The 24,913-nt window shown below is 36.6% G+C and overlaps 1 protein-coding gene across 1 annotated transcript in view; it reads right to left on the reverse strand.

Annotated features, from left to right (window-relative positions):
* Positions 1-24,913, reverse strand: part of BIRC6 (baculoviral IAP repeat containing 6) — a 186,372-nt gene that overhangs the window by 123,032 nt on the left and 38,427 nt on the right. Inside the window, 16 exon segments of the mRNA XM_075089263.1 lie at positions 18-117; positions 537-851; positions 1,485-1,672; positions 2,215-2,349; positions 3,456-3,589; positions 7,868-8,015; positions 9,245-9,342; positions 9,504-9,635; positions 9,741-9,902; positions 10,633-10,763; positions 11,323-11,501; positions 11,792-11,923; positions 13,163-13,252; positions 16,154-16,314; positions 18,990-19,215; positions 24,006-24,155. Of these exon segments, the coding sequence (XP_074945364.1) occupies positions 18-117; positions 537-851; positions 1,485-1,672; positions 2,215-2,349; positions 3,456-3,589; positions 7,868-8,015; positions 9,245-9,342; positions 9,504-9,635; positions 9,741-9,902; positions 10,633-10,763; positions 11,323-11,501; positions 11,792-11,923; positions 13,163-13,252; positions 16,154-16,314; positions 18,990-19,215; positions 24,006-24,155 (2,481 nt within the window).

Consider the following 24,913-nt stretch of genomic DNA (forward strand, 5'->3'; position numbering starts at 1 on the left):
AGGAATTCTGGTTTTACCTGAGTGCATTCGCTCTATAATAATTGACTGATGAGGTGGAGGTTGAAGAAAATGTGAAGCGTGAGATATTGCAAGGGCAAGACCAGATCCAAGTGGATTCTGAGAAGTGGGAAAACATCAGTAAAATCAAGTCATTAAAATCTATGCACTTATAATAAGCTGTTCTTTACAAAAGACTGTAAGAAAACCTCTTACGATTTAAAGATGTATCATTTTGACAACACCTCGCTACATTTAGATTTGAGCATGAACCATCAAAACATATTAACTAAGTTCAAAGGATTAATAGCTCCTTATACAGTTAAGCTAGCTGCAGTTGAAAGAAACCATTTGAGCTACTAGAACAGCTATCTTGTTTTCACAAGTCTTCCTTTTCATATGATCTAAATTTAGTGATATAGTTTTCACACCTCATCCAAATAATAAACAGATATTTACTAGCACTCAAGTACAAATTAGATCCTGATAAGATGCTTACAGCATCTTGTTTCTATAAGAAAACAAACAAAAATAATTACCGTTCTAGACTTGCTTGTACTTTTGTTATGTGCTGCAAGGTTAACTGTTGGCGGATCAATGACCGAACCAGGGAAAAGCTGAGCAAGCTCTGCATTAATAACAGCAGAAACTGCCTCATTAGGTGGAGTCAAAGGTGGAGTCATGAACAGGGGGGTTGTTTTCGGTGTGGGTGGAATGACATCTGAAGGATGGATGAAGAACCCTGGGGCTGCTACTGGATTAGAAGGCACAGAGTTGTGAACAGGACCAACTGCTGATGCTGCTGCCGCCGCTGCTGCTGTTGTCTGGTGCAGTTTTGCTTCCAGCTTAGCTTTCTGTAGGGAAAATGAAAGCAGTGTGTGTAGCAGATAATTCTGCTTGTGAACACAGCAGTAGTACTGAACTACAAGTTCAACTTTCATTATAAAGCTAGATCTAATAAATCCAAGCTACCTTCAGTGTAGGCATGTTAGATGTCCAACCATAAGCTGAAAAATTAAACTTGCTTCAATTTGACCTCCCTTGCTAAGGAACCTAAGAAATTAGGTAATTGGAGTAATCAAAAAAAAATAAAAAACCTGCAACTGAAGAGCAAAGTAGAGACAACACAGCCAAGCTTTGTACTGACAACAGCTTTGACTGGCCCTTCCCTGTGTCGCAACTCCGCTTTTCATTTCAGTGGGCTTTCTCAATTTCAGGCTGATATACTTATGTATTAAGACTTTATTTTGATTACAAACTTCCAACCCACCCTCAAAATACACAAAAACCAAGCCTGAACGACCAAAGCAGCATGGGAGACACTCTCAGCATTTTGCATATTAAGAGTGATCCTCAGTGCAGAGCTGTTCCTTCCTCAAATACACTATGGAGAAAAAAAAAAGAAAAAAGGCAACTAGCTCTGCAACAACTTTCTCAGCGTCTGAAGTTTAGAGACAGCATTAAAAAATAGCCAAATAGCCTCCAACCTGTTGCTGAAGCTTCAAAAGCTGCTGCTGTTTCTCTTGCAGCACCTGGAGCTGTTGCTCGGCTGAGGCCATTGCATGAGAGAGAGACTGCAAAGCTACCTGGGCTGCTGAACTCAGAGCTGTCGAGGCTTCCCCAACCGTTCCAGAAGAGAGGCCACCAACTGCTGGGGTAACCCCAAAGGTACTCACTGGCATGAAACAAACAAAACAAAACAAAAACATGTATGTAGAAAAGAAGTTATGAAATACACCTTTAATTCCTTACTAGTTGTTAAAAGCAATGTGAAAACAAGCCAAGTATCTCCTTTTATGTGGTTCTTGCTACAAAGTAACATTATCTCGAACTACAAAGTATACAGTTTATAGACTATGCACACTCATCATACACCAACATTTTCATTACAGAAGATCCATCTAATGCCCTGGAATACCTTCGCCACATAAGGTTGCATGGTCAAGATGCAAGCTTATATGTCACATCCTCTGACAGGAACAAACTGATTCAAATTAATAAATTTGGAAGCCAGTTTGTTTGTTAAGATCTAAGAAGATTAGCTTCACGTAGAGTAACTACTTTAAAAAAAACCAAAACAACCAAACAATTCAACACTTTTAAAACTACAGGGAATCTGTTTGTCAAAGAGTGCTCGTCATCTCCAATTAAAAATATCATACTGTGTAACTATGCCAAGAAGAAAGAATGAAAAATTGTATATACCAGTAAACGTACTTGCATCGTCCCTTTCTATTCTAGTTCCATCACTTGTTGAAACACAGGTAAAGTGCAGAGGTTCAACTTCCAGAAGTCCAGTAAGGGAAGTAAAACTACCTTCAGCAGCTGCACAGTTACTTATTTTCCCATTTCCTGAAAGAGAAATAAGTATCTGCACAATCAGCTACTGTCTTCTTGATAGTGACGTTTCAAGTCATGGAGAGTTAAAAGGGACAACTAAATATAATCCACATATTTTATTACTTCATGTTGTGAAACACACACCTTAACACTATCACATCCACAATATAAATGGAAGTATATTTTAAAAAGGATAATGCTGCCAAATCTGAACAGAGTATCTTAAGTCAAACTATCAAATGTGACAGCAGTAGTGTAACCTTCTTAATTCCAGAAGTTACATATGGATGCTCTATTCGTTCTACAGTGGGAGAAAATTAGCTTGCAAAAACATACTGATGTTACTGGAAAGAAAGAACGAACATAACAGACTGGCTAAGAACATATGCCAGTGTAGTATAAAAACTAGACTATTATTCAATATAATAACAAATTCACAGTGCTTTATGGAGGGGAGGGATGGGAAGGAGATGGACAAGAGCATACAAGAAAAGGAAAGGAGTCACTATGATGGATACGCTTGCTATGAGAAGAATTTCCTGACAGGTAAAAATTGTCTCATTCTTAGGACACTCCATGGCCTAAAGATTCACTTATGAACTAACTCGAGAGGATAGATACAAATAAGCTTTTAAAGTATTTTAAATGTCTCTGAAACAGAAAAAGTAACTCTTTAAATCTGTAATATTTAAGTAGAAGAGCCATAAGGCAGCTTCCCAACTTGAGAAAAATCCATTTAGGTTCCTCTGCCTATGACATAGTTGCTAGTCTAAACAAATAACAACATATCTCAAGGATGCTGCTCAACAGAATTGACAGTTGCTTCCTAGATGACTCTGACCCAGGGAATGTTAGCAGCCTTTCTGTTTAATCTATAGCCTCTTCTTAGATCTTCTACAGGATAAAACAAGAACAGATTCCAGAAAGGTGCTTTTTTCTTGCCCTAAGGGCTACAGGAAATATAAGTGATCTCATGAAGCAAGAGAGTATCTTGAACTTCATTATGTGCAGCTATAAAACAGACGGAAAGTATAAAACCACATCTTCACTAAAGGAAAACAGTATAATAGAGAGAATTACCAGTTCTTCCACAACAGATTACTGTTAAACATACATACCTGATAGAACATCAGACAAATCAATTTCATCTGACTGTACCCCAATGCTGCTGTTGTACACATTTTTACAAGAAGAGCCACTTATTTCCAAATCAAACAGAACTGGATCAAAAGGTGAACTATATAATCCATATCTGCAAACGGAATAAGAGAAACAGCACTAAACAATAAGAATTTATATAAAATTATTTACAGAAAAAGTCCAAATATTTCATTGTAAGGATTTACTATATTCCAAACTATTCTTTTTGTTCAATCTTAGAAATTACCATTTACTTGTATTTCATTAAAGTAATTTATTAGGTGACCTTTTCAAACAGCTTATGATGCTAACTAAAACTTTGTTACTAAATAGTTTTGAAAATCTAATACTGTCCTGGAACCCTGACATAATCACACCTAAACTTGGAAACTAGAACTAGAAGCCTTAGATAATTAGCCACAGCAATACACATGCCTGCACATGGCAAATCAGGCATTTATCTGATGTCAATAAAAACACAGTACTGTCTTCCAAAACAGCAAAATAAATTCCACGCCAGCTTCTTCTTCCAGCTGAAGTAAGGAGACAAAAATGCTGCAAACAACACTTGCAAGTACTTCAAATATCTCGAGAGAAGATAATCTCATTACTCCTACTCTGGTAGTACTGAGGTGGAAAAAAATAATACAATCACTCAGGTAACAAGGTGACAACCCCAAATCAATTAGGGTGTTATAAGCCAAGAAAAAGGAAAAACTAGAGTAATAACATCAGTGTTGGGTTTTTTGTGTACCAATACCTATTACCAGCAACTGACAACAGAAGAAAAAAAATTGAAATCAGGCCAAATAATTAAGCAGGAGTAAAAAGAATGTATATGTGTAGGTACAAAAGTGAGAAACATCTAACGCTTCACGCTTTGACTGGCAAGAGACAGAACAAATACAAAATATTTCCATGAACACACCAGCAGCGACAGGAAGTTCCTCCACCCCCTTTTCCCTCTGTCTCTGAGCAGCTTCTCTGTTCTTTACCTGGTGAGGAAAGCTTCCAACAGGTAATGCTGAGTAGGCTGGAGTGTTTAACTGTCTTTTTTGATCAAGCAGTCACAAAAGGATAAAAGTCTACATGAATCCTACAACACCAGCAACAAGGTAGAACAGGTTCTAGACTTCTCTGAATGTTAAAATGCTTCTACACTGGCTGGACTCAATGCTTTTTGCCACACAATACTAAGACTGTCCACACAATATTAAGACTGTAACTAGTCAGAAAATGATGTTATAGAAAAGGACAATAGTTGCTACTATTGGGGGGGGGGGAAGACAATAAGAAAGGAAAGAAAATCTGAAATTACAGATCAACCCATTTCACATCCATTCCCTAGCAAGTTACTTTCAAGCACCTACAAGGTAGCAAATTTAAGATGACAATTGTATACTAAGAACACCACACATTAAATGAATCTAGGTTGCTCCCTACAAGCACCTACTATGCAGGAACAGTGCATACTGCACATCTATCAAGACTGACATGTTTGCTGCATGACTTTTTCATAAGCAAAGCCAGACAACATGCTACTGTGAAGTGGTTACTAAAACGCACAGAAATGCTCAGACAAAATTCAGCAGGGTACCTTAACAGACCTCAGATTTACAAACTCAATAAACTGGGTCAGCTCAACATTAACTCTGATTACTTACATGATTTAAGTGAAGAGTTTGATTTATTAAGTAAGCAGGTGATAAAACCTGAAGAGGAGTTACAAGAGCTTTGTAGATAGGATCAGAATTTGAGTGTATTGCAGAGAATTAAATATATTCTGTCCAACCCGGATTTATTTCAATAGTGTAGTGCCTTTTACTGATTCTTCAGCAGAAATGATCAGGCATGCAGTTTTACTCTGCATTAGCAACACTTTTCAGAAAAGGGTACAGAAGTTACATCAACAAGAATGAATCAACAACGTCACAAGAAACTCATCACCTTATTAATCTATGCAGTAATGAATATAAACTATGTGAAATACCTCTTCTGCTTCACTCAGAGATCTCAACTCGAATAATGTTTACAATTTTGTGTACCACAACTCAAGGAAGAAGAGGACCAAAGGCAACACCTCAAGGAAATGCTTTAAGAATGACTATAGATCTGGAGAACACAATCAAGATACAAGCATCCTCTAGACAGCCAAAATTTTTTAAGAAGGAAATAATCTGCTCTTTATCACCAAGGCTGACAGGTCACAAACATCAAAAGGCTTCAGTTGCAGCAGGAGAGATTTCAGATTAGACGTGGGCAGAAAGAGACAGTTCAAGTGTTAATGGTAAGAATAATTAAGCCATGTAATAGCTTACAATATTTAGAATAATTAAATTCCACCACTACTCTACTCAGGTGCTTTCAAGAACAGGCTGGAGAAATTAAACAAATTTGCTAGAGACAAACCAACCTGTTTGTTGTAGGACAGCCTAAAATACTGTCTTGAAATCTTTTTTTTGTGTTCTCTGAACTGCAAGTCACAGAACAGACCCATCTGGCCTTATCCTTGCAAGTTTTACTTGCTTTATTGTGGCAGATAGTAGTAAAATGAGTACTACTCTGCCTTAAGACAACATGAATGTGCAGATCCTTTAAGTAGGCATCTGCTTTTATTTGATTATGAAATGTTAGGCCATTGTACCTGGGAACAATGACAAAAGAAAAAAAAACACTAGCAACTCTGCAACACAAATGCACACAAATACAATAAAATACAACTCTGGGAGAGGGAAGGGAAAAAGAGTAAAGCAATAGCTGTCTCCTAATTTCTCCTTTAAAAAAATACATTAATACTTATACATTAAAAAAATCAGAAGTGGCAGTATTCTCTTGATCTGGAGACATATAAAGGAAAGACCAGTAAATTCTGTCTTTATTAGTAAACTAAGTAAAGAAATAGTCAGTCCTTGCTAGAGAGAGCTACAGTAATCAAATATGAGATTAGACAGATGCACCTGCTGCTATTCTTATCCAAACTATGGGGATACTGAGTTAAAAGAGAAAGCAAATTTAGTTCCAAGAAGAAAATTAGTAAAACATCATCTAGAAACATCCGGAAAATCTGAGCTTGAAGGATACCAAGAACATGGGGTCACTTCAGAAAGTTTCCCTTTAGATGCAGAGAGCTCTGTTCACCACTAAGTGACCTGAGAAGTCACATGTGCCAAACTCAAACGTGGGCAACCAGAAAGGAAAAAAAATTTCTATTTCAGATATGCTGTTTAAAGGAGGTACTTGGAAACAATCTATATGAAGGAATGAGTCAATTCCTGCACAAAGATGCCATTCTCGTGTCAAGTGGAATTTTTAAGTTTTCCTCCTCCATTTGGTTTCTAAAGAAAATTCAGTGTGAAAACACAAAACCTTTTCCTTTTCCAGTTCATTTTGTGTATTTATCAAAATTCTCCATTATCTGGTCACTATTTCTATTGCTGGGATAAGTCTTCTAATCAACTGAAAGGATTACACATGGTAAAATAAAATAACTTAAAAGAGGAATGTAGTAGAGAGCATGATAAGGATCCAAGTATAACACCCAAGAACAAGTTTTTATCATGTATTTTGGGATTATAGTCTTTTAAAAAAAAAAACAAACAAAAAAAACCCAAAATGCAAACATCTCCCCTCTCCAAACTTCGCTTACAGAATTTTAATTTTCAATTTGATTTGAAGATTTTGAACTAACTTGTACCAAACCTCTTCTACCTTGATATTGCTTAAGTTGGAGGAAAACTCTTGCCTACAAATCACAACTGAAAGAGCTGTCTAACAGCAGCATATTCACATCAACATAATGCAGCTTTGGAAACTGCTACAAAACTGAACCACCACAGATTTCCTTTAGGTATCACATAAATATGAAGTTAAATATCTAAAAGATGTAAGATCACAGTCTGAAATTACACTGATACATAATTCGTAATAAAAACCTGCGTTCTCAGTAAATTACTCCAGGTCTCTTCATTTAGAATCTGACCTTCAGTAGCAATACATTAAATCAACGTTCAGCTTACAGAGATACTACAATTTTGTGTACCATTATGCAGAACTGAAACTATTCAGTATATCTGATTCCCTCCCATACTCAAAGACATGCTCTGTTAATCATAAATACTAATTTAAGTATTGCACAGAGTTCAAACATTACATACACATTGGCTCATTTAAAGTGCATTGTAAATTGCAAGATAGCTATGAAATTAATCTTTAACTTTGCACACGTTAAAACTATTTTCCAGAGCCCTATCAAATTAATCCTTGCTGAAACAAATATTGCAAAACACACCTTTTTTGAGACAGCCAACCTTTTTCAGAACACCAGAGAACGGCATTCGACAGTTTGTATGTTTGTTTTTATTAAGTTTACAACAACCACATTTCTTAGTACCTTGTTTGAAGTAATGCTTCCATAGGTGTTAAGCGATCCTGCAACTGTCGGGACACGGCAGTTAGCAGTGATGCACAGGCTGTACTACATCCTGCCAAATCTTCATCCTTTACATAATTCAGCAATACAAAATACCAATACACAGATCCTGCATGAAAAAAAAAATAATTTCAGGTGAAACGTTGTGAATTTTCCACTCGGAGACCATAATTTGAAGCATAATCAATGGAAGTGATAAATGAAATATCTAATGGTTACTGAATACAGACTAGGAAGCATTCTCCCCCTCCTTTTTTTTGCAGGACTGTAATTTAGAATAATTCTGTAATTATTAGTTTCCACAAGTACTTCAAATTCTCTTACCAAGTAATTCATAGGTGAAGAAAAGAAGGTTCCCAAGAGACAGCTTTCCACATACTACTTTTATTGCTTCTGCCCACTGCTTCTACTAAGCACAACAATCAAAATGCTCTCGGTACACTAAGGTGCTTGGCCAGGGGTTCCAATGCCTTCAGAGATAAGCCTTTCTCTAGATTCAACCCTTCTCCTCTTATCCTCTGTTTTTGGCTGCTGTTTCCTTATTCTGTATTTGCTGGAGGCACTGTTGCCTTACAGATCAATTCTGGGAGCACACTGCAGTGATTGTGTATGGAAACACAAACCTCAGCTTCCTTCTCCTCCTCCTGTATATTCCACACCCTCAATAGTAAGTAGCTTGTTAGATGTTTCTACCTAGGTAGCGGCACAACAAGCATTTTGGGCTGCAAACTGATTTTCCTACAAGACCCCTTGGTGATGCCAAGCTAACGGAATTCAACATCATCATACTGTGAAAAACACAAAGCAGGTCTTGCCACCCCAAATGACCTAAAGTAATTTCCCCTTCTCTCTGGCACTCTAAAAGCTTCAAACAAGGTGCTAAGATACCATTACTCTGCAATATAGATGAGGAAGAAATTTAAATTAAAAACTGCCTTTCGGTGCAGAACAGAAGTGGACTGCTAGTTTGACAACATTTGGATAGCCAGGCTCCCTGCAATAAATCTCCTAATTTTCAGAAATAGCAGACAATCCTGACTGTCACTTCTGTTAATAGAATCTTTGGTTGCTGAACACCTTTGGAAATTCTTGCAAGACTTAAGTTCTCCCAAAAACATCAGTGCCTTTGCACTGTTTTAAGCAAGCTTATTTGCTTCAAATTCCATCACCTACAAATGCATACTTCATACTTGGATACCACTTGACCATACCATTCCAAGAAGCAGTTTGTACTAACTGAACAATTACCTAATTCTTCTTTCACAAGACAGTCCAACAAAACATGCCAGACAACAAATGTACTGTGTACTTTCATGACAACAAACATTGTATACATACCACCTGTTGCAGCTGCAGGCAAAAGAGGCATATTGTCAAGTAAAGCTTTCAGAAGAACTGATCCAAACCCCTGCTGACTCGGGTCACACCTGCCATTGCTACAGAGAGACACATAGATGCTTTAACATTTAACGAAGCAAGAACGAAAAATGAAATCTCCGAAGATGAAGTTGAAAGACTGATGATCTTTGAAGAATATAATGCAAAACCCCCCAAATCTATATAATATAAATATAAAATATATATAATTAGCACTGACCTGATACACAGGGCGAGAAATCGTGCACATTTGTGAGCTATGCTCCGCCCAGCTTCAAAGAAGCAAACACGTATTATATCAGAGACACATTTACGTGTTTTAGAAAGCAAGCTGTCATTTCCTTCCTTTGAGCTGCAAGAACAAGTTGCATACTTTAGAGAATCACACAAAACTATTTTTTTAAACTGAGCTGATACTGAGAAATAGCCACGCTAATTTACACACAATTTCTCTTACCTGCCAGGTCCATTTGAATACACTCCAGCCAACCAACAAAGCGTGTCTAGAACAAGACTCTGAGCATGTTCTGTAGTCAGACCATCATCTGTCTTCTTGCAAAGAGTGGTGAGCAGCTTCTCATGGAACTCCGAAAACTGTAACATGGCACACCGTTGAACTCTAAGGAAGAAGGAAGGGAAATAGAGAGAACCAGAATTATCCAGGATAACAGTAACTGTAGGTTACTGTACATTTAGTAATCTTCCGGGAATTTTTCTTTTCCCGTAACTTGTCTAGTAACTTCTAAACCTAAACAAAACTTTCACCATCTAAACACTCCTTGGCAACCATTTGCACATACCTCTTTGCAGCCTCTTTGTCCTCTAAGTCCATTACAACCAGTACCACCACTGTGGGGTGGCAGTTGGTAATACAAATTAAATTCTGTATTATTTGTATTTAGGTCTGTAGTACCAATCCATGAAGACTCTACCCAGTTTTTTGAGTAACAATTTGTTAGTTAAATTTGACACTGAACTTTTTGACAAATCATACACACTCTTCTTGAAGAAACAAGACAACATGTCAAAACAGAAAGGAAAGATGCTTCCTTTTAAAAAGAAAAGGTCTGTCCAAATAATTTATCTAGTTTACCAAGAAAACGTATTTATGTTCGCCTTTTCAAGCCAGGCAAATAATCACTCAACATACTATTTCATGCACGGTGTTATTCTATCCCAGCTTGCACAGCGCAGTGCCCTCGAACTCAAAATTTACAGGATTTTCCATATAAAATGTGTTAATGAAATGACAACTTGAAACAGTGATTTGACCTATTTTGACAACTAAGTATTTCATGAGAAGTGTAACTATAGCTAACTTTTTTTAGACTTAAAAAACACTTACTAACCTTTCCTTTGAAATTGAAGTTTTTTTAAATCTTCGAATCGTTACAGAGACTTCCTGAAGTAAGTCACAGCCTCTCAGATTATCTGATTTTCTTGAAGAATTAGTGGCTTCCATTTTGCTAGATGGCTTTTCCTGATTTTTTTTTTTTTTGGGGGGGGGGTGGGGGGAGGAGGGAGGGGAAAAAGATTTCATAAATCACACCAGTTTTGACTGTGTTCCACTGTTCAGTGAAATACATACAGTTCAGTAAAATCTCTCACTCAATTTGAGTATTGTACTAAAATAGACTACATTAATTCACTAATTGCTTTAATACATAACATTTAACAATATTCTGTAATTATGTTCTAACCATTCCAGTAATGTCCACAAGATGTACATCATATCATCCAATCTTACAACTATGACAATCAAGAGTAAAATATACACACACACAAATCCTTGTAAGATGATGAGGTGCATCAGCTACTGAAAACTCGTGGAAACTGAAGTTTCAAAAACAAGTGCTCAAATGGGCACAGAAGAAACAATGTAGAGATGTTGAACTCTGATTCTTGAAGGTGTTAACACAGTGTCAACACTTACAGTAATTTTTAATGGACCCTAATTCTCCTAACAGCTGTTTCATTTTCAGATTACATAGAATCATATGAGTTCTATAACACAGATGTCTTTCTTGGCTGTTCATTACCTTGCCTGCTGCAACTTTTGCCAACAATGAAGCAAGGGAATGGCCCTTGTTAGTCTGAGGTTTTAGAGATGGTATTCTAACAACCGGTCTAATGCCACCATTGCAGATTTCTTCTGTTCCTCTGTCATTCACTGCTTTAACATGAATTAAAAATGAGCGGTACTTGCCACCAGCCATGCCTAAAAGTGGGAAAAAAAAAAAAAAAAAGAAACGGGGTGTGTGTATCTGAGATTTGCATAGTTTACTAGGGCAAGTTGTAAACACATTTCAGTTTCACAGATACAGTGTGCAAGCAGAGCTCAACTACTGTAATTACAGTACTTCAGCATCAGCTTGAAAAGGTAACTCACTATTGTATTATACAGCAAAATTTGTCAATATGAAAATAAATACAAACCGAATTCTGACTACAGAAGTATGAGATCACATGAAGTATGCGTGACTGAAGTTAATACCATAACTGGTTTACCTTTAACAAGCTTTGGACTTGTTAGTGTCAACATTCCAGCATGTCCAGATAGATCAAGTCCAGTAGCCAGCCATACTGGACCGCAAAGTATATCTTCCTTGTGTTCCTCCAGAAACGGACACAATCTAAGACCTTAAAAAACAGGAGTAATATGGACCTGAATTACTGATAATTAAGTAAAAAAATCCGATAATTTGCATGGGTTAAAAATATACCATGTAAAATTCTGATCAATAATACATATAAACTCTACATCAAAAAACTAAGTTACTTCAGGTTCACTTTAAGCCATTTTCCAGTGAAATCAATAAAGGGAAATGAGAGTTTTCAAAGCATTTTCAGTTATATTATACAGATAATATGTACGTTGACTGGCTCAGAGCCACAAAATACACAACTGATGAAATGATGAATCAATATATTTTGATCCACAATTCTCACTGGGTCTTTTCTGAAGCAGGACAGAACTGTAAAAAAAACCCAAACCACTCCCCAAAAAACCCTAATTTTTTCTCCTGTGGTATACAGACATTATTGTTCACTCATCTTCTGCTTCTTTCTCAGCATGAAAAACCTCCTTCCAGCTCTTATCACCCCTTTGATACCCCCCTCCCACCCTTTGCAACGTCTTTCTTGGAGTCATAGAATCATAGAATGGATTGGGTTGGAAGTGACCTCTAAAGTCATGCTCTAGATAAGCCTGATCACATGAATGGAAAGAAGGTGTCAAGTAAAGACTGGTGAAAGGACCAAGAAAAAAAAAAATGTTAGTTCTAGACATATGGAATCACTCTAACTGTCCATTTTTAGTCTGTAGGTCTCTTCATTCGGATCCAATATGATTGCCTTTCAGTCTCTAACAAATTTTGTGGAGGAGTACTGGTTAAACAAAGGAGGTTATGAAAAAACAGGCACAGAAAGTCTCATATAGCTGAAAACTAACATGACTAGCTATGAATTCTTTACCAGCTGTTTATTTTTCTTGGTTTACAGCAGTAGTCTCTACAAAAGCCAGGAATGTAAAGAAAAATTCTATTAAAACTAGCTGAGGAAACCAAATACTGCGAGAACAGGGTAAGAGTTTAAGTTACGAAGGTGCCATATAAGTCTACTTTATTTCTGACTTCAAATGAATAATAATCTGCTTTTAGGCATCAAAACTTCCAGTACTTTTTTTGGTGTGTTTGTGTTAAACTTTCAACTCATACAGTAAACAGACCAGTGAGAGGCATAACATTGAAGAGCACTGAGAAACTAGTTTATTTTAAATGGTTGAGAAAGTTTTTTGCAGAGAAATCCAATATATCATTAAAAAAAGGAAAAAAGCAAGCTCATATTTTAAACAAGGTATAACAAGATAAATAAACTTACATTGTGGTTCCTCTACATCCATATACTGCATTTCTTCATTGAATTCAACCAGTCCTGGTTTTCCATTTCTCTCCACTTCAATGTTATGAGCTGGAGATAAAGGAAATGTGATCTGTCTATCTACTGCTGCTTCTGGAAATAAAAATATTAGCAAGATTTCATAAACATTGCTTAAGGCTCACAGAAAACAGAAGCATTAGTTTTCATAGCAAATTTATCAGCTTTCTGCCCAAAACACTATTTCTAATATAGGCATGTTTTTCGTATTAGGATTGCAACTGAATCGCAGCAAATAGTTAAAAAAACATTTCTTTGAATGACCTGTAAATAGCCTGCTTTACTTGAACACTGCCCAAATTATTTTTCCCTAAGATTAATCTGCAGCTGATTATAAAGCAATTAGATTCCGGTATTTAAAGTTTGATAATTTAAACTAAAAATAACTGGATTGCTCCTGCTGAACATCAGACATTTCTTTGATAACACTTAAGTATAGCTGGTTTTTTAATTAAACGGTTCCCATGAGTCATAGATGAACAGGACATACAAGCGAATGAAAAAGAAGCATATACAGTGAATTAACTGCCAGATCAAAAATATTAGTTCCAAACTGGAAGAATTATGCCTCTGGCCTTCCCGTTATTACACACTACTGGTTCTAGGGCTCCTGTCATACAAAAACGACTGAATAAACTCTCCCATACAGATCTTCCTCAAGTCTCATTATCTTAAAATTTCAGTTCCTTTCTCATTGTATAGAGGGAGAGAAGGGAAGGGTGGTGAGGTGTTAACTGTATTTCAGTCTGAAGATTTTTTTATCTTTTCAAGAGCCACCAAACAGTTCTGAATATTACTTTTCCCTGGGATCAGGACATTTTGGTTAATATCCAGCACAGATATAAGCTACCTAGGTTTGCCCTCACTCACATTGAAATCATTAGCATTCTGTTGCTTCATTCAGTAGTGCACAGGAAAAAAGGCAAATGTCATTAAGGTCCTTTTACAAAACCCAAGAAATTGAAAAAGGGTAGGAAGCAACTGCAATGCAGTAACACTTGAGAAGATATTGGTTAGTTGAGGCTCCCCAATGTTAGTGAATCAAAAAGAAAAAAAGACCTTGCCAAAGTTGCCTCACAGGTGCAGTCACATCCCTCAGTCCTTTCAAGACTGCCTGTGTACCTGTACCTGGCCCTCCACGCCATATTTTCTCCTCACTATCCATAACATAAAAAAGCAAACTCCATTATGCTGCATGTAAGGAAGTGAAACAACACTTTCTGGAAGAGCTCTGTCATGTCTTATGTTGAGTATGCTGTCCTATAAAGCATCCACAAAAAGCTCTGGCAATTTATTTCACGGCCAAATCAAATGTCTTCAAAGAATTACCAACTCATGGAACTGTTTGCTCAGCAATATTTAAAACTGAAACATGAAGGAATGGAGTTTAGCATTTCTTCTACTGTTTTGTTTCACAGGTGAAGATCTTTAGATTAATTCTGACACCCAGATCTGCAAATGGACTGAATGCTAAAATTCACGCCAAAAACCAAGCAAGTTCCATTCAGAAGAGCAACTTGGACTATCTGTCCTACTTTTTTTATTTGATAGAAAAAAATTCTGCTAAATTATATTAAATTTTGCTAAAATTAAGGTTTTACTTCAAGAATAAAACAGAGGAAGGACCTGCAAGAACATCTGGTGACTGCTGTCCTGCAGTCACAGCTAGCCCTTCTGCTAAAACTGTTAAACCATCTGGTATCTTAAAAGAATACACTATTCTCCAAGAATATTACGATGCTAGAATATTTGATTGTTATATAACCACCAGTTTACAGGATTTCTTTTAAGAGCACCTCCAAGACACCTTTTTCTTGTTAAACAATGGGGGATGCTACAAAGTGAGAAGTTGTATGAAAGCACGTCAATGAGCTCTGGTACGTCTGTACTCTTTTTTAAAATTTACAGCTCTGTTACCCTTCTTTAACTGGGGTGCTCTTACTCAGCACTTAAAACTAGAAAAGAAAAAAGATCTTATAAAATCATGCCTGCTGTTCTCCGTGACACATTTTATATCCAGCAGTCCGTTTAATAATATTAACAGCAAGATTCCTCTGAAATACCAAGTTCCTAGAAGCTTTTCAGAAAGAGGTGGCCAGAAAAAGATAACCATTTAATGCCTCAATAAAAGGAAGTGCTGCATGTAATACCTTCCATCCCTAGCAGACAGGGCAGCAGGACATGCAGCGAACACTCTCACCACAGGAAAATACCAATGGAGGCACAAACTCTTCGACATCAAAAAAGTTACTTCAATTTATGCTACCCCCTCACAGGTTCCCTGAGAGCTAGTAAGATGTAGAGTCCAGCTAGGAGTCTTCCCAAGGCAAGAGAATTCATAACTACCCTGTCAAAGCTGCAAGGAACAAAAGGTGAAATCATACTGCAGCTTTCACGTAGCTTAGTTAATGAGCCAGATGATGAGAGAATTACCGAGGAAGCCAGGTTTTATCTATTGTCATCAAAAAAGCCTTGCTATTTTCTCTTATGCATCCAAGAGGCACTGGCAAATACTTTCCTTCTGTGACTTGGAATAATTTATTACCATTTAAAAAAAATATATCAAGAACTTGAGAGCACCATTTGTTTTTTCAGTCAATCTCTAGAATGATTTACAAATGATAACATTTTTTTGAATGACTGTGGGATTCAAGCAATAAAGAATAATAACGCAGTTCAACATTTCTGAGCTATGCATTTTCCTTTGTATAAAATTCAGGACTTTGAAACTGTTTACCCAGTTTGTTTCCACAATTTACATTCAAACACGGTAGGTTAAAACAGACCATGATGCTGAGAAACAGAATAAAATGGAAATAAGTAAAACCAAATTATTTACACCATTTCAAGCAATTCTTCTAATATACATCACAGAGAATAAGGAGTTTGAGAAAAGAAATTATATTCTGAAAGATATTTTAAGTTCTTTCTCACCACTGACTTTCCCTAAGCCCGGAGCTTTATTTTTCAGTAAAGTCACTTGAATCTGGGGAATGTTTGTGATGTTTGAATTCAAAACAAATTTGAAGTCCACATGTCCAACCATACAGGCTTTTGGTAGAACCAGTTCAAAGACATGCTCATCCCAGCTGTTGCTGTCAAGAAAAAGATGACAATAACCCAGTGTTAAGAGAAAATTCAGATCAGGCAGACAGCATTACCCAGTGCATTTCCCATCTATGCATGCTTTCTTTAACAAAAGAAAAACTTCTTTTGTGTTAGTTGACATCCACATGAATGTCTGAAGTAAAGGTCTTAAGCTGCTAATTTCTTATAGCTCTGTTTAAGCACATCCTCTTTATTCATTTGTGGGTAAAGTTTCAAAGAAGCAAAAAAAAAATTAATTTACTTCCTTACTATATTCTCAATATTTTAGCATATCCATCCCAAGTGTCACTTTTCTCTTTTCTCTGATAGTCTAGTGCAAGTTTTTTTAGCAATTTTTTTCACCTTTGAAACCCTTCTATATCAATAGCATCTTTTTAAAGAATACACCATCAAGACAGTGTTCTAAATGGAGATATACCATCATTCTCACAACTACAAAATTTTTTCCAACACACCACTTCATTCCTTTTCTAGAACACCTCAATGTTTGATCTTCCACTACAACTGACCTTTGAGCAGCAGGACCATACCCAGAGTTTAAACACTGGAAAGCACATCAGTACCTAGCTCTTCCTTCTTTCACGTATTTGCAAATATGTCTGCATAAGATGAATGCATAAAATATTTCCTATATAAATTTGAGAAAAAGCCAGGAAACTCTGATGTTACTGTTTTACCAAGGCACAATAGGAATTAATGTACTTTTTTAAAAAGTACGAACCCAATTTAACATTTCAGTTAAATTACCACTGAACGGGAAACACTGATATTTAGATAATTCATAAGGTAAACCAGACTCTGCTTTTTCTGTTTTCTTTATTACAAGCCTTTTTAAAATAACAAAGTAGGATTGAAAGAGCATGAGTGTAATATAATGCCATTCCCATACATTTACAGGATTACCTCTTTCTGTCTATTTGAAAAACAAAAGGATTACCATATCAAATTGCATTACTTGTCCATCTAACCCTATAATCCCACATCTTCATAGTGAACAGTACAAGACACTCAAAGAGGAGATAAAAGGAACCTCATATTAAAGACAAACAAAATAATCCAGAAATCAAACAGTTTATTCCCAGATAACTTTTAATTAAGAGCTAATGTTGCTCTCAATCTTAAAATTGCGTATTCTACTCTATGAACAAAGGGACTGTAATTTAATAATTTTCATCATGAGTCATTTAGCAGTTGTCAGAGATCTCCAGTACTAAACCAAAACTTTTAACTTCACCTCTATGTGTTCCTGTTTTACTTTGCAGCAGGCATAATTCCTTTTCCTCTAATTAAACAATATTCATAAGATGATGTTCCACCTATCACCTTCCAATTAACAGGTATTACCTTCACTGTTTGCTTCCTTATATCTTCATATTGGTAGCTTTTTACTTTTCAGCTATTGCTGAACACACTGGATAATCAATAGTTTTAACTGGATGTTATTTCGCAAGGAACCATCTCCTTTCCACTTGTTACATACAGAATATTTTACTTACACAAAGCAAAACCACAAGGTAAATAGAGGTTTTAAAGCCTATAATGCACTGTGAGTTTTTAACTGTAGCTTATGAACGGTTAATGAGAGCAAGTTCAGCTCACGTTAGGTGTCAGCCCTGGAAATGCCTGCAAGTATTACCTTCCAGAGCTGTTCTCCCACCTGGAATGCTTCATTATCACATGCTAGCTTTCAATCATTTATATGACAAACTTGTTTTCCCCCCCATATAGGATCTCTAGCTCCCCTAGTGTCCTTTAGCTATTTCATGCTTTCCATTATATGGGCATTTACATTCTACATTACTATCCAAATCTTTTACCTCATGGGACAGATGTGTGACAACCTAACCCAAAAGATCTTGTAGTGCCTTATTACGTATGTCCCTTAATAAAACACACAACACACTTCTATCTGTATTTTGTTTCTCCCAGCATTTTTCAGAAAAACTATACAAAGTTACTCCAGGTAGCTTTTAAGCAACTCTTCAAGGAGATTGCAACACTGCTGTTCTAGTCTTTAGGATCCCAGAGGAATTCCAAATTCTCATATCTAAGTAGTACTACATATAAGATGTTGGTGCAGTTCCTTTCAATTAAAATATTGCCTATACTTTAGCACAACTAGGGCTCTTTACTGGCTTAAGTAATTGACTTGCCTATAAAGATTTAACTTGACATGAACAGACAAATCAGATTCTATCTTCATACTTTAATTTACAATATGATTTCGTTTAGGGCAACTAATTACTCGTACTGGCACTTGCGTTTTCCAATTAAACATGTACTAAGAATGTGCATATACATAAGAAGGATGAATCAGACTTTTATAGAAACCATCAAGAATATTTGTAATTCTGGTGAATGTCTTGTCTAATTATGTAATGAAATGGCAGCATGCAGCAAATAAAAATACACACATTCAAAACTTGATTTTTCTGTTTGTTTCAAGGTCCACTAAAACAACTCTGGCAACCTCAAAGACCTATAATGCAAACTACCAAATAGGGATTATCATCTTTGAAAGTACATGTTCTTAAACTTGCAAGTTACTTAAAAACAATTAAATTGCATGAAATTTGTGGTTATACCAGCTATACAAACTAGCAATTCAAACAAAGGAACGAAGCAATACACATGATTCTTTTTGCACCGTTACCCTACCTACCTGTCTGTCTGTAGCTTCCAAGTTCGAGTATGCTGAGCTGCATCCCCATGGTGCTGCTGGTGCAAATGCTGAGGATGCCGCCTTTGCTGCTGCTCTTGCTGGACCTCCACCCAACAGGGAGGGACAGTGGCCGAAAACCGTGGCGTCAAGGTCTCAAAACGGGTCAGTTCCACCAGGGATGTCAGTGTTTCAAGGGAAAATGGCTGGTCCACCAAAAGATCAACTCCTGAATAATTGCAGAAGATACATTAACTACTGCATAGATATTTTTTCCAGAATATCCTATGAACAGTTTGAATTAATGAACGAAATAAAGTCAAACTGCTATAGGTAAAATTAACTACATGTTTTATGAAGTTTCTAAAACAAAACAGAAACCAAAACCACCTACAACAAACAAAACCCCAACCAACAGAAAAACTACAAACAAATAACCTGACAACAACAACAAAACCCAAACACAAGCAACCAAACAACCCTAACCTTGAAGCCAGTGTGCTTTGAAGACAGCTCATTTGGAATAAATTTTCTAAATACTGAGAGCTCTGAGCATGCTGTCTGGGATTCAACCAGAAGCACCAGGGAAAAGTAATTAGCAGCTATACTTTGATGATGTAAAGCTGATTAAGACTTTTTTTTAATACCTCTCATGACTCAGATAAAAGCATAATCAAAGTTTTCTATTTCATTAGAACAGACATATGGAATTACTATGCAATTGTAACATTTTTATCATGTTTTAAACATTACTTGGCACCTGCTTATCAATATAGACTTGTTTTATGGTGGATTATTCGAATGTTTTGGAAGGCTCCCAATTTAGCTTAACAGAGGGGTAAGGGAAAAACAAACATGCTTCATGTTTAGCGCTTAAAAGATGCTGGGACTAGACAAGTATTTTGTCTTCTTGCCTTCATATTCAAAGCTTGACCTGAGGAAACAAGGATATTAATTGAAGAAGTACTGAAAATTAAAATATCTCAGGGAGACAAACACCTAAAGAAACATTAAGAAGGCATTCTAAAAATAATCAGGTTTCCTCAGACAAAAAAAAAAAGTTGAAAACTAGAGGGAAAATAAGATACGCACAATGTCGATTTTCTTACATTTTGAGCATTTTCTCTTAAAAATGCATTTTGGAGAAAATCTTTTACTTGTAAAGAAATTATGGTTTTCAAAAGGAGAAAGTTTGCTACCTGACTATTACTATCATCATTCGGGGGGGGGGGGGGGGAGAGAAAGAAACTAAATACACCAACAAAAATATCATTACCCCCCAGTGAAGTCTGAACCTAGAGACTCTCTTGCAAAACAAGCACAAGCCAGGTTGAAACCAGAATAACAATATTACATCCTCCATCCTGAGATTAGAAAGGCACATGCAATTCTTCCTGAAAAGTAGAGAAGCTGAAGATGAGATATAGTCAGGAAAAAGAATTTACTCTAATTGCAACAACTATGATTTCTACTTTTCAATTTGGGAGGCAGGAAAATGCTGGAAAGATTAAAAATTAAAAATGCTTTAGAAATTTAATTTCAATAATACAGCAAACACCTCAAATTTTTTCTTGCCAAATATGAATCTCATTAGCTAGATGATACTGCAATGAGAAGTGAGATCATAGCTCAAACTGTGCAACAATTCTATCTTTGAGTAGACTGGATTTTTTCTTGCTTCATTCTCCCTCCCCCTCCAACAGAACAATTACAAATTCAGAGTATTCAGAGCAACCATGTGTAATGTGTAATGTGGTATCAACCCCTTAACTTTCTAGGGCTGTCAAGCATGCTTTGCTTCTTTTGCAAAATTACATGATTTTTATTATAATAGTAAGTTATTACAAGCTCAACTTCTAATAGCAAACTTAAAAAAGGTTTTAAACTGGTCAGGAAAACTAATGCTCTTTGCCAATTCAGTTTTGAAAAGAGCATTATTTTAGATCACCACAAAAAATGGTCTACTCCTTAAAAGGTAAGAGTAATTTTAACCTAGTCAAAGATTTATGGCTCATTTATGGTTTACCGTCAACATATTTCCTTCCAAAACAACACAATTTTAAAATGTATGCAAGTTGTAAAAGCAGGCTAGAAAATAAAATTTAAGAAATGTATCCCCGAATGCCAACAACAGAAAAAAATAAACACACGAACAAAACCCACAATATATATGAACAATATATGGACAAAAGCTTGTGCTTGTTGCTGTGGTTTCTATCCTGACTACAGCATCTTTTAGCAATAGTTTCAGAGAACACCAAAGTGATTTCATAAAAACAGCCCGCTGCTGCCTGCCATCAGCTGTGAATGAGATACACAGATCAAGACTTTATGCTCAGTCATATCCACCTAGGAGTTCATTTCCCCAAATGGAAAGCTTTCTGTTGAGCTATGCCTCTGTCTGAAAAACATGCTAAGATAGAAGAGGAAGAAAATGTTTTTTTTTTTCTGCTGTTTAGTACTTTGATTAAAATAGAAGCAACACTGATGTTATAGATGTTGGGGGCAATGTCTGATCATGATCCATACACATGCCGACAGCTTCATTACTTAGAAAATGTTTGCATAGTCCTAGCGATCGCTTCGCATGTTACACGCTAAGAATCCAGTATTACTGACTTTAGTATCCTTAACCCAGATAGTTCAGACTAAGAGCTATGCAACCACCATTTGGTTTCAACTCTCCCCCCAGCTCCCTCATTGCAGCACTGGCTTCCTGTGACTATTAAGCTTCTCTCACAGCTTTTAGTGGCTCAGTTTGATGACACAGCAAAACAGTACTCAATTTATTTAATCATTATTGTGTATACAACAGCTCTTTGGAAACCATTACAGACACAGATCAAGGAAAACTACACTCTGAATTATATGACTACTAAAAGGAAGACCTGCAGCTTGTGGACAATCTAAACATACAGCTACTTAGAAGTAAATCCCTTTCTTGTTCCAATAAGCCACTTTCAAGCCTATACTGAAGGCTGGATGGGGAACAGAAGAACAACAAAAAAAAAAAAAACCACAACAAAATTGCCCGTTACAGTACTAGCAGGATTTAAACAGTAATGATCATCAATTTGATTAATCAGATTACTCAAAGTTATCGTTTGATTGGAAGTCACTTAAATCTGCTGATAAGGTACTGTACAGGGAATGCATCTGTTTAAGAACCTCTATGTCCTGTATAGCCATATTCCCTTTATTGCTTTGTTTACCATTAGCTAAAGAAGAAAGGCGCACAAGAAAGCCACAGGCTCCTTTCCCTCATATGTGTACAATGGCTTATTACCTAGCAGTTTTCACACTCCAGGAATGTCTCCTTTGCTGAAAAAAGAGGAGAGGCAGGAGAAATTCAGTCCTCAAAGCAGAGAGGAAGACAGCAACTGCTGTACTGCTGCTTATGGACAGTCTTATGACAAAAAGCATCTTTTCCCTCCCTCTTTTGATCACGTCTTGTGGTGTAAAATCAGGGGTCATACACAGCACAACACAACCTAAAGTGTTACAAGGCTGGGGGCAAGCAGGGGTTTGGGGAGAATGACAGCAAGTCGACAACAAAGATGCCATGATCCAGAATGGTCCCTGTACTGCCACTCAGTCCTCTCGCAGCTTTTTTTGTCCTCTGCAGCTGCAGGCAAAGACACCCCCCACCACACACACACCCCCCACTTCTCTGAAATAGTCATAGCCACATGAATGGTTTATTTCTATTGTATCATTGCTTCACCTTCATCCTTTATATTAATTATTCTTCGATTTTATATTCTAGGTCATCTATTCCCAGTATATCCCTATTTCTGTCCCAACAGACAGGACCAAAAGCTCCAAACTCCAACCCAACTAAAATAATTATGCTTTGTGTCTCTAACTTCAACAATTGCAGGTTAAAACAAAATGAAAAACAGTTTTACAGCTCTCTCATAAATGATTCCCTTTAACATTCAAAGCAAGACTACATATATATACACGCACACACAAACATATTTTAAAAACCTCAGCGTGCCTCAGTTCTTCCTCAGGCTTAACCAGAAAAATTAGATTTGTTGTTAAGTTTTAGCAGCAAGTTATCTACACTAGAGTATCTTTGATGAGGGCTGAGGAAAGATCGAGAGGCCCACACAAGAGCTCCCATAACCTGCATACTTGCTGTTCTCCCATACAAACAGGAGCAGCCCCTCACATTTTTCCCCTTCTGTAAGAGGAAGAACCCTCTTATCCAACTCCTTATCTTACGTAACTGGGCCAGGATACTACAACAGGCAGCAGACTGGTGGCAGGACTGGTATATGAGAACTGCAGTAAAGACAAGACCTACATACTATGTTTAGGGTAAAAACAGATTTTGGACATGCAGAAACAATTCTTTCTTGCTGTCCAAGGGCACACAACCTTTCCAGGAAGGAAACTAGAAGGTAAATGACAGCAGAATTTGAGAGCATAGCTCAACCCAGGCAAACTGCTCAAAAACAAAAACCCAAGAGTTTACACATCATAAGCTTTATTTATCAGCAGCGACTGCACTGCTTCAGGTACAGAGAGCACCAGTTTCACTGTGCAACAATACCTGCTGAATACATTTTGTACAGTTTGTACAGTTAAGTAGAGCTGTACAGCTTCTGCATGAAACTTTAAGGCAATTTTGCACAATGAATATATGATTTTAATTCCAAATAAAGAGCTCAAGCCTATTTAAACTATGAGGGAAGTTCAGTGCCTGCACAATTACCTGTTTTTCCCTGTCTGCCACTCTTGAAATAACATAAAGAGATTAGAAAAACAAGCAGTAATAGAAAAGTTGGGGGGTTTTTTGGTTGTGTGGTTTTTTTTTTAAATCAGGAACTGCTAAAGTGTTATGCTTGTACATTACCAGTGAAACATACAACAACTACAGAACACCAGCTTCGGGCAGCAAAATGTGTAAAGCAGCATGCTATTAAATAACTCAAAATCATCTTAATATGCAACTTCAAAAAATTACAAAAGCATTTTCACTTATGATATATTTAAACATGTGCAATTTACCTGTAATACCTGGACTAGAAGGGTTAGATAAAGGCTTGGTGCCTTCTGATGACTGTTCTACACTTTTAGAAAGGGATCCATCTACAAGTATATCAGCTTCATCTATGTCATCGCAGGTCCCTCCGATCTGAAGGAAATGAAGTTCTCCACCTAAAATCATCACAGACAACAAAAGCAGCAAGTTTAGACAGGCACGCAGCTAAACAACTCACAAGACAGGCTTGCAGTTGAAGTGCTACACAATTAAGACAGTAATTACACAGAATCCAAAACCAGTAAGATTATATAAGAATACTCATTTTGCTTCACTAATACACATTTTTTTTCCAGGGTAAATGCAAAACAGAGCTACAAAAATACTGACTCCAGCTGTGAATGGCATCAAAGGAAAAAAAATATTAGGGGGAAGGGGGCTGAAAGATAATTAACTAAGGAAACCTCAATAGAAACCCAAAATTGTAACCATTATGACACTTTCCATAATCCAAATCATGCTTTAAACAGAAAACTTTCCTTCACATCAACTGAAGGCCTACACTACCTCATTTGTACAGGTTGCATAAACTTCCTTTTATGCAATATTTGAGAACTGAAAAAAATCACCTCCCTACTGAACTCTCCTAAGGCGCTCTTCACATTATTTCATCAAACCTGGAATTACAACACTGATCAGGTCAATAGTCAAAAAAGCAACTCCAAAATTTTAGATACAGACAATGTTTTGATGGAAGCTTGAAATCATTCAAGGAAGTTGCCCATTATTCACCACTACAGATACACATAGATAGTTCTGTCATTTAAAGAGAAGTCACTTAGCAGGAATTTTACGTAAGGAAGGGCTGTTAACAGTTTCAGAAGTTATAAAAATCCTAATCAGTAGGTTTTAAATAGACAGGAAAAATCCTAAC

Source organism: Phalacrocorax aristotelis, chromosome 3, assembly GCF_949628215.1.
Source record: "Phalacrocorax aristotelis chromosome 3, bGulAri2.1, whole genome shotgun sequence".
NCBI lineage: Eukaryota > Metazoa > Chordata > Aves > Suliformes > Phalacrocoracidae > Phalacrocorax > Phalacrocorax aristotelis.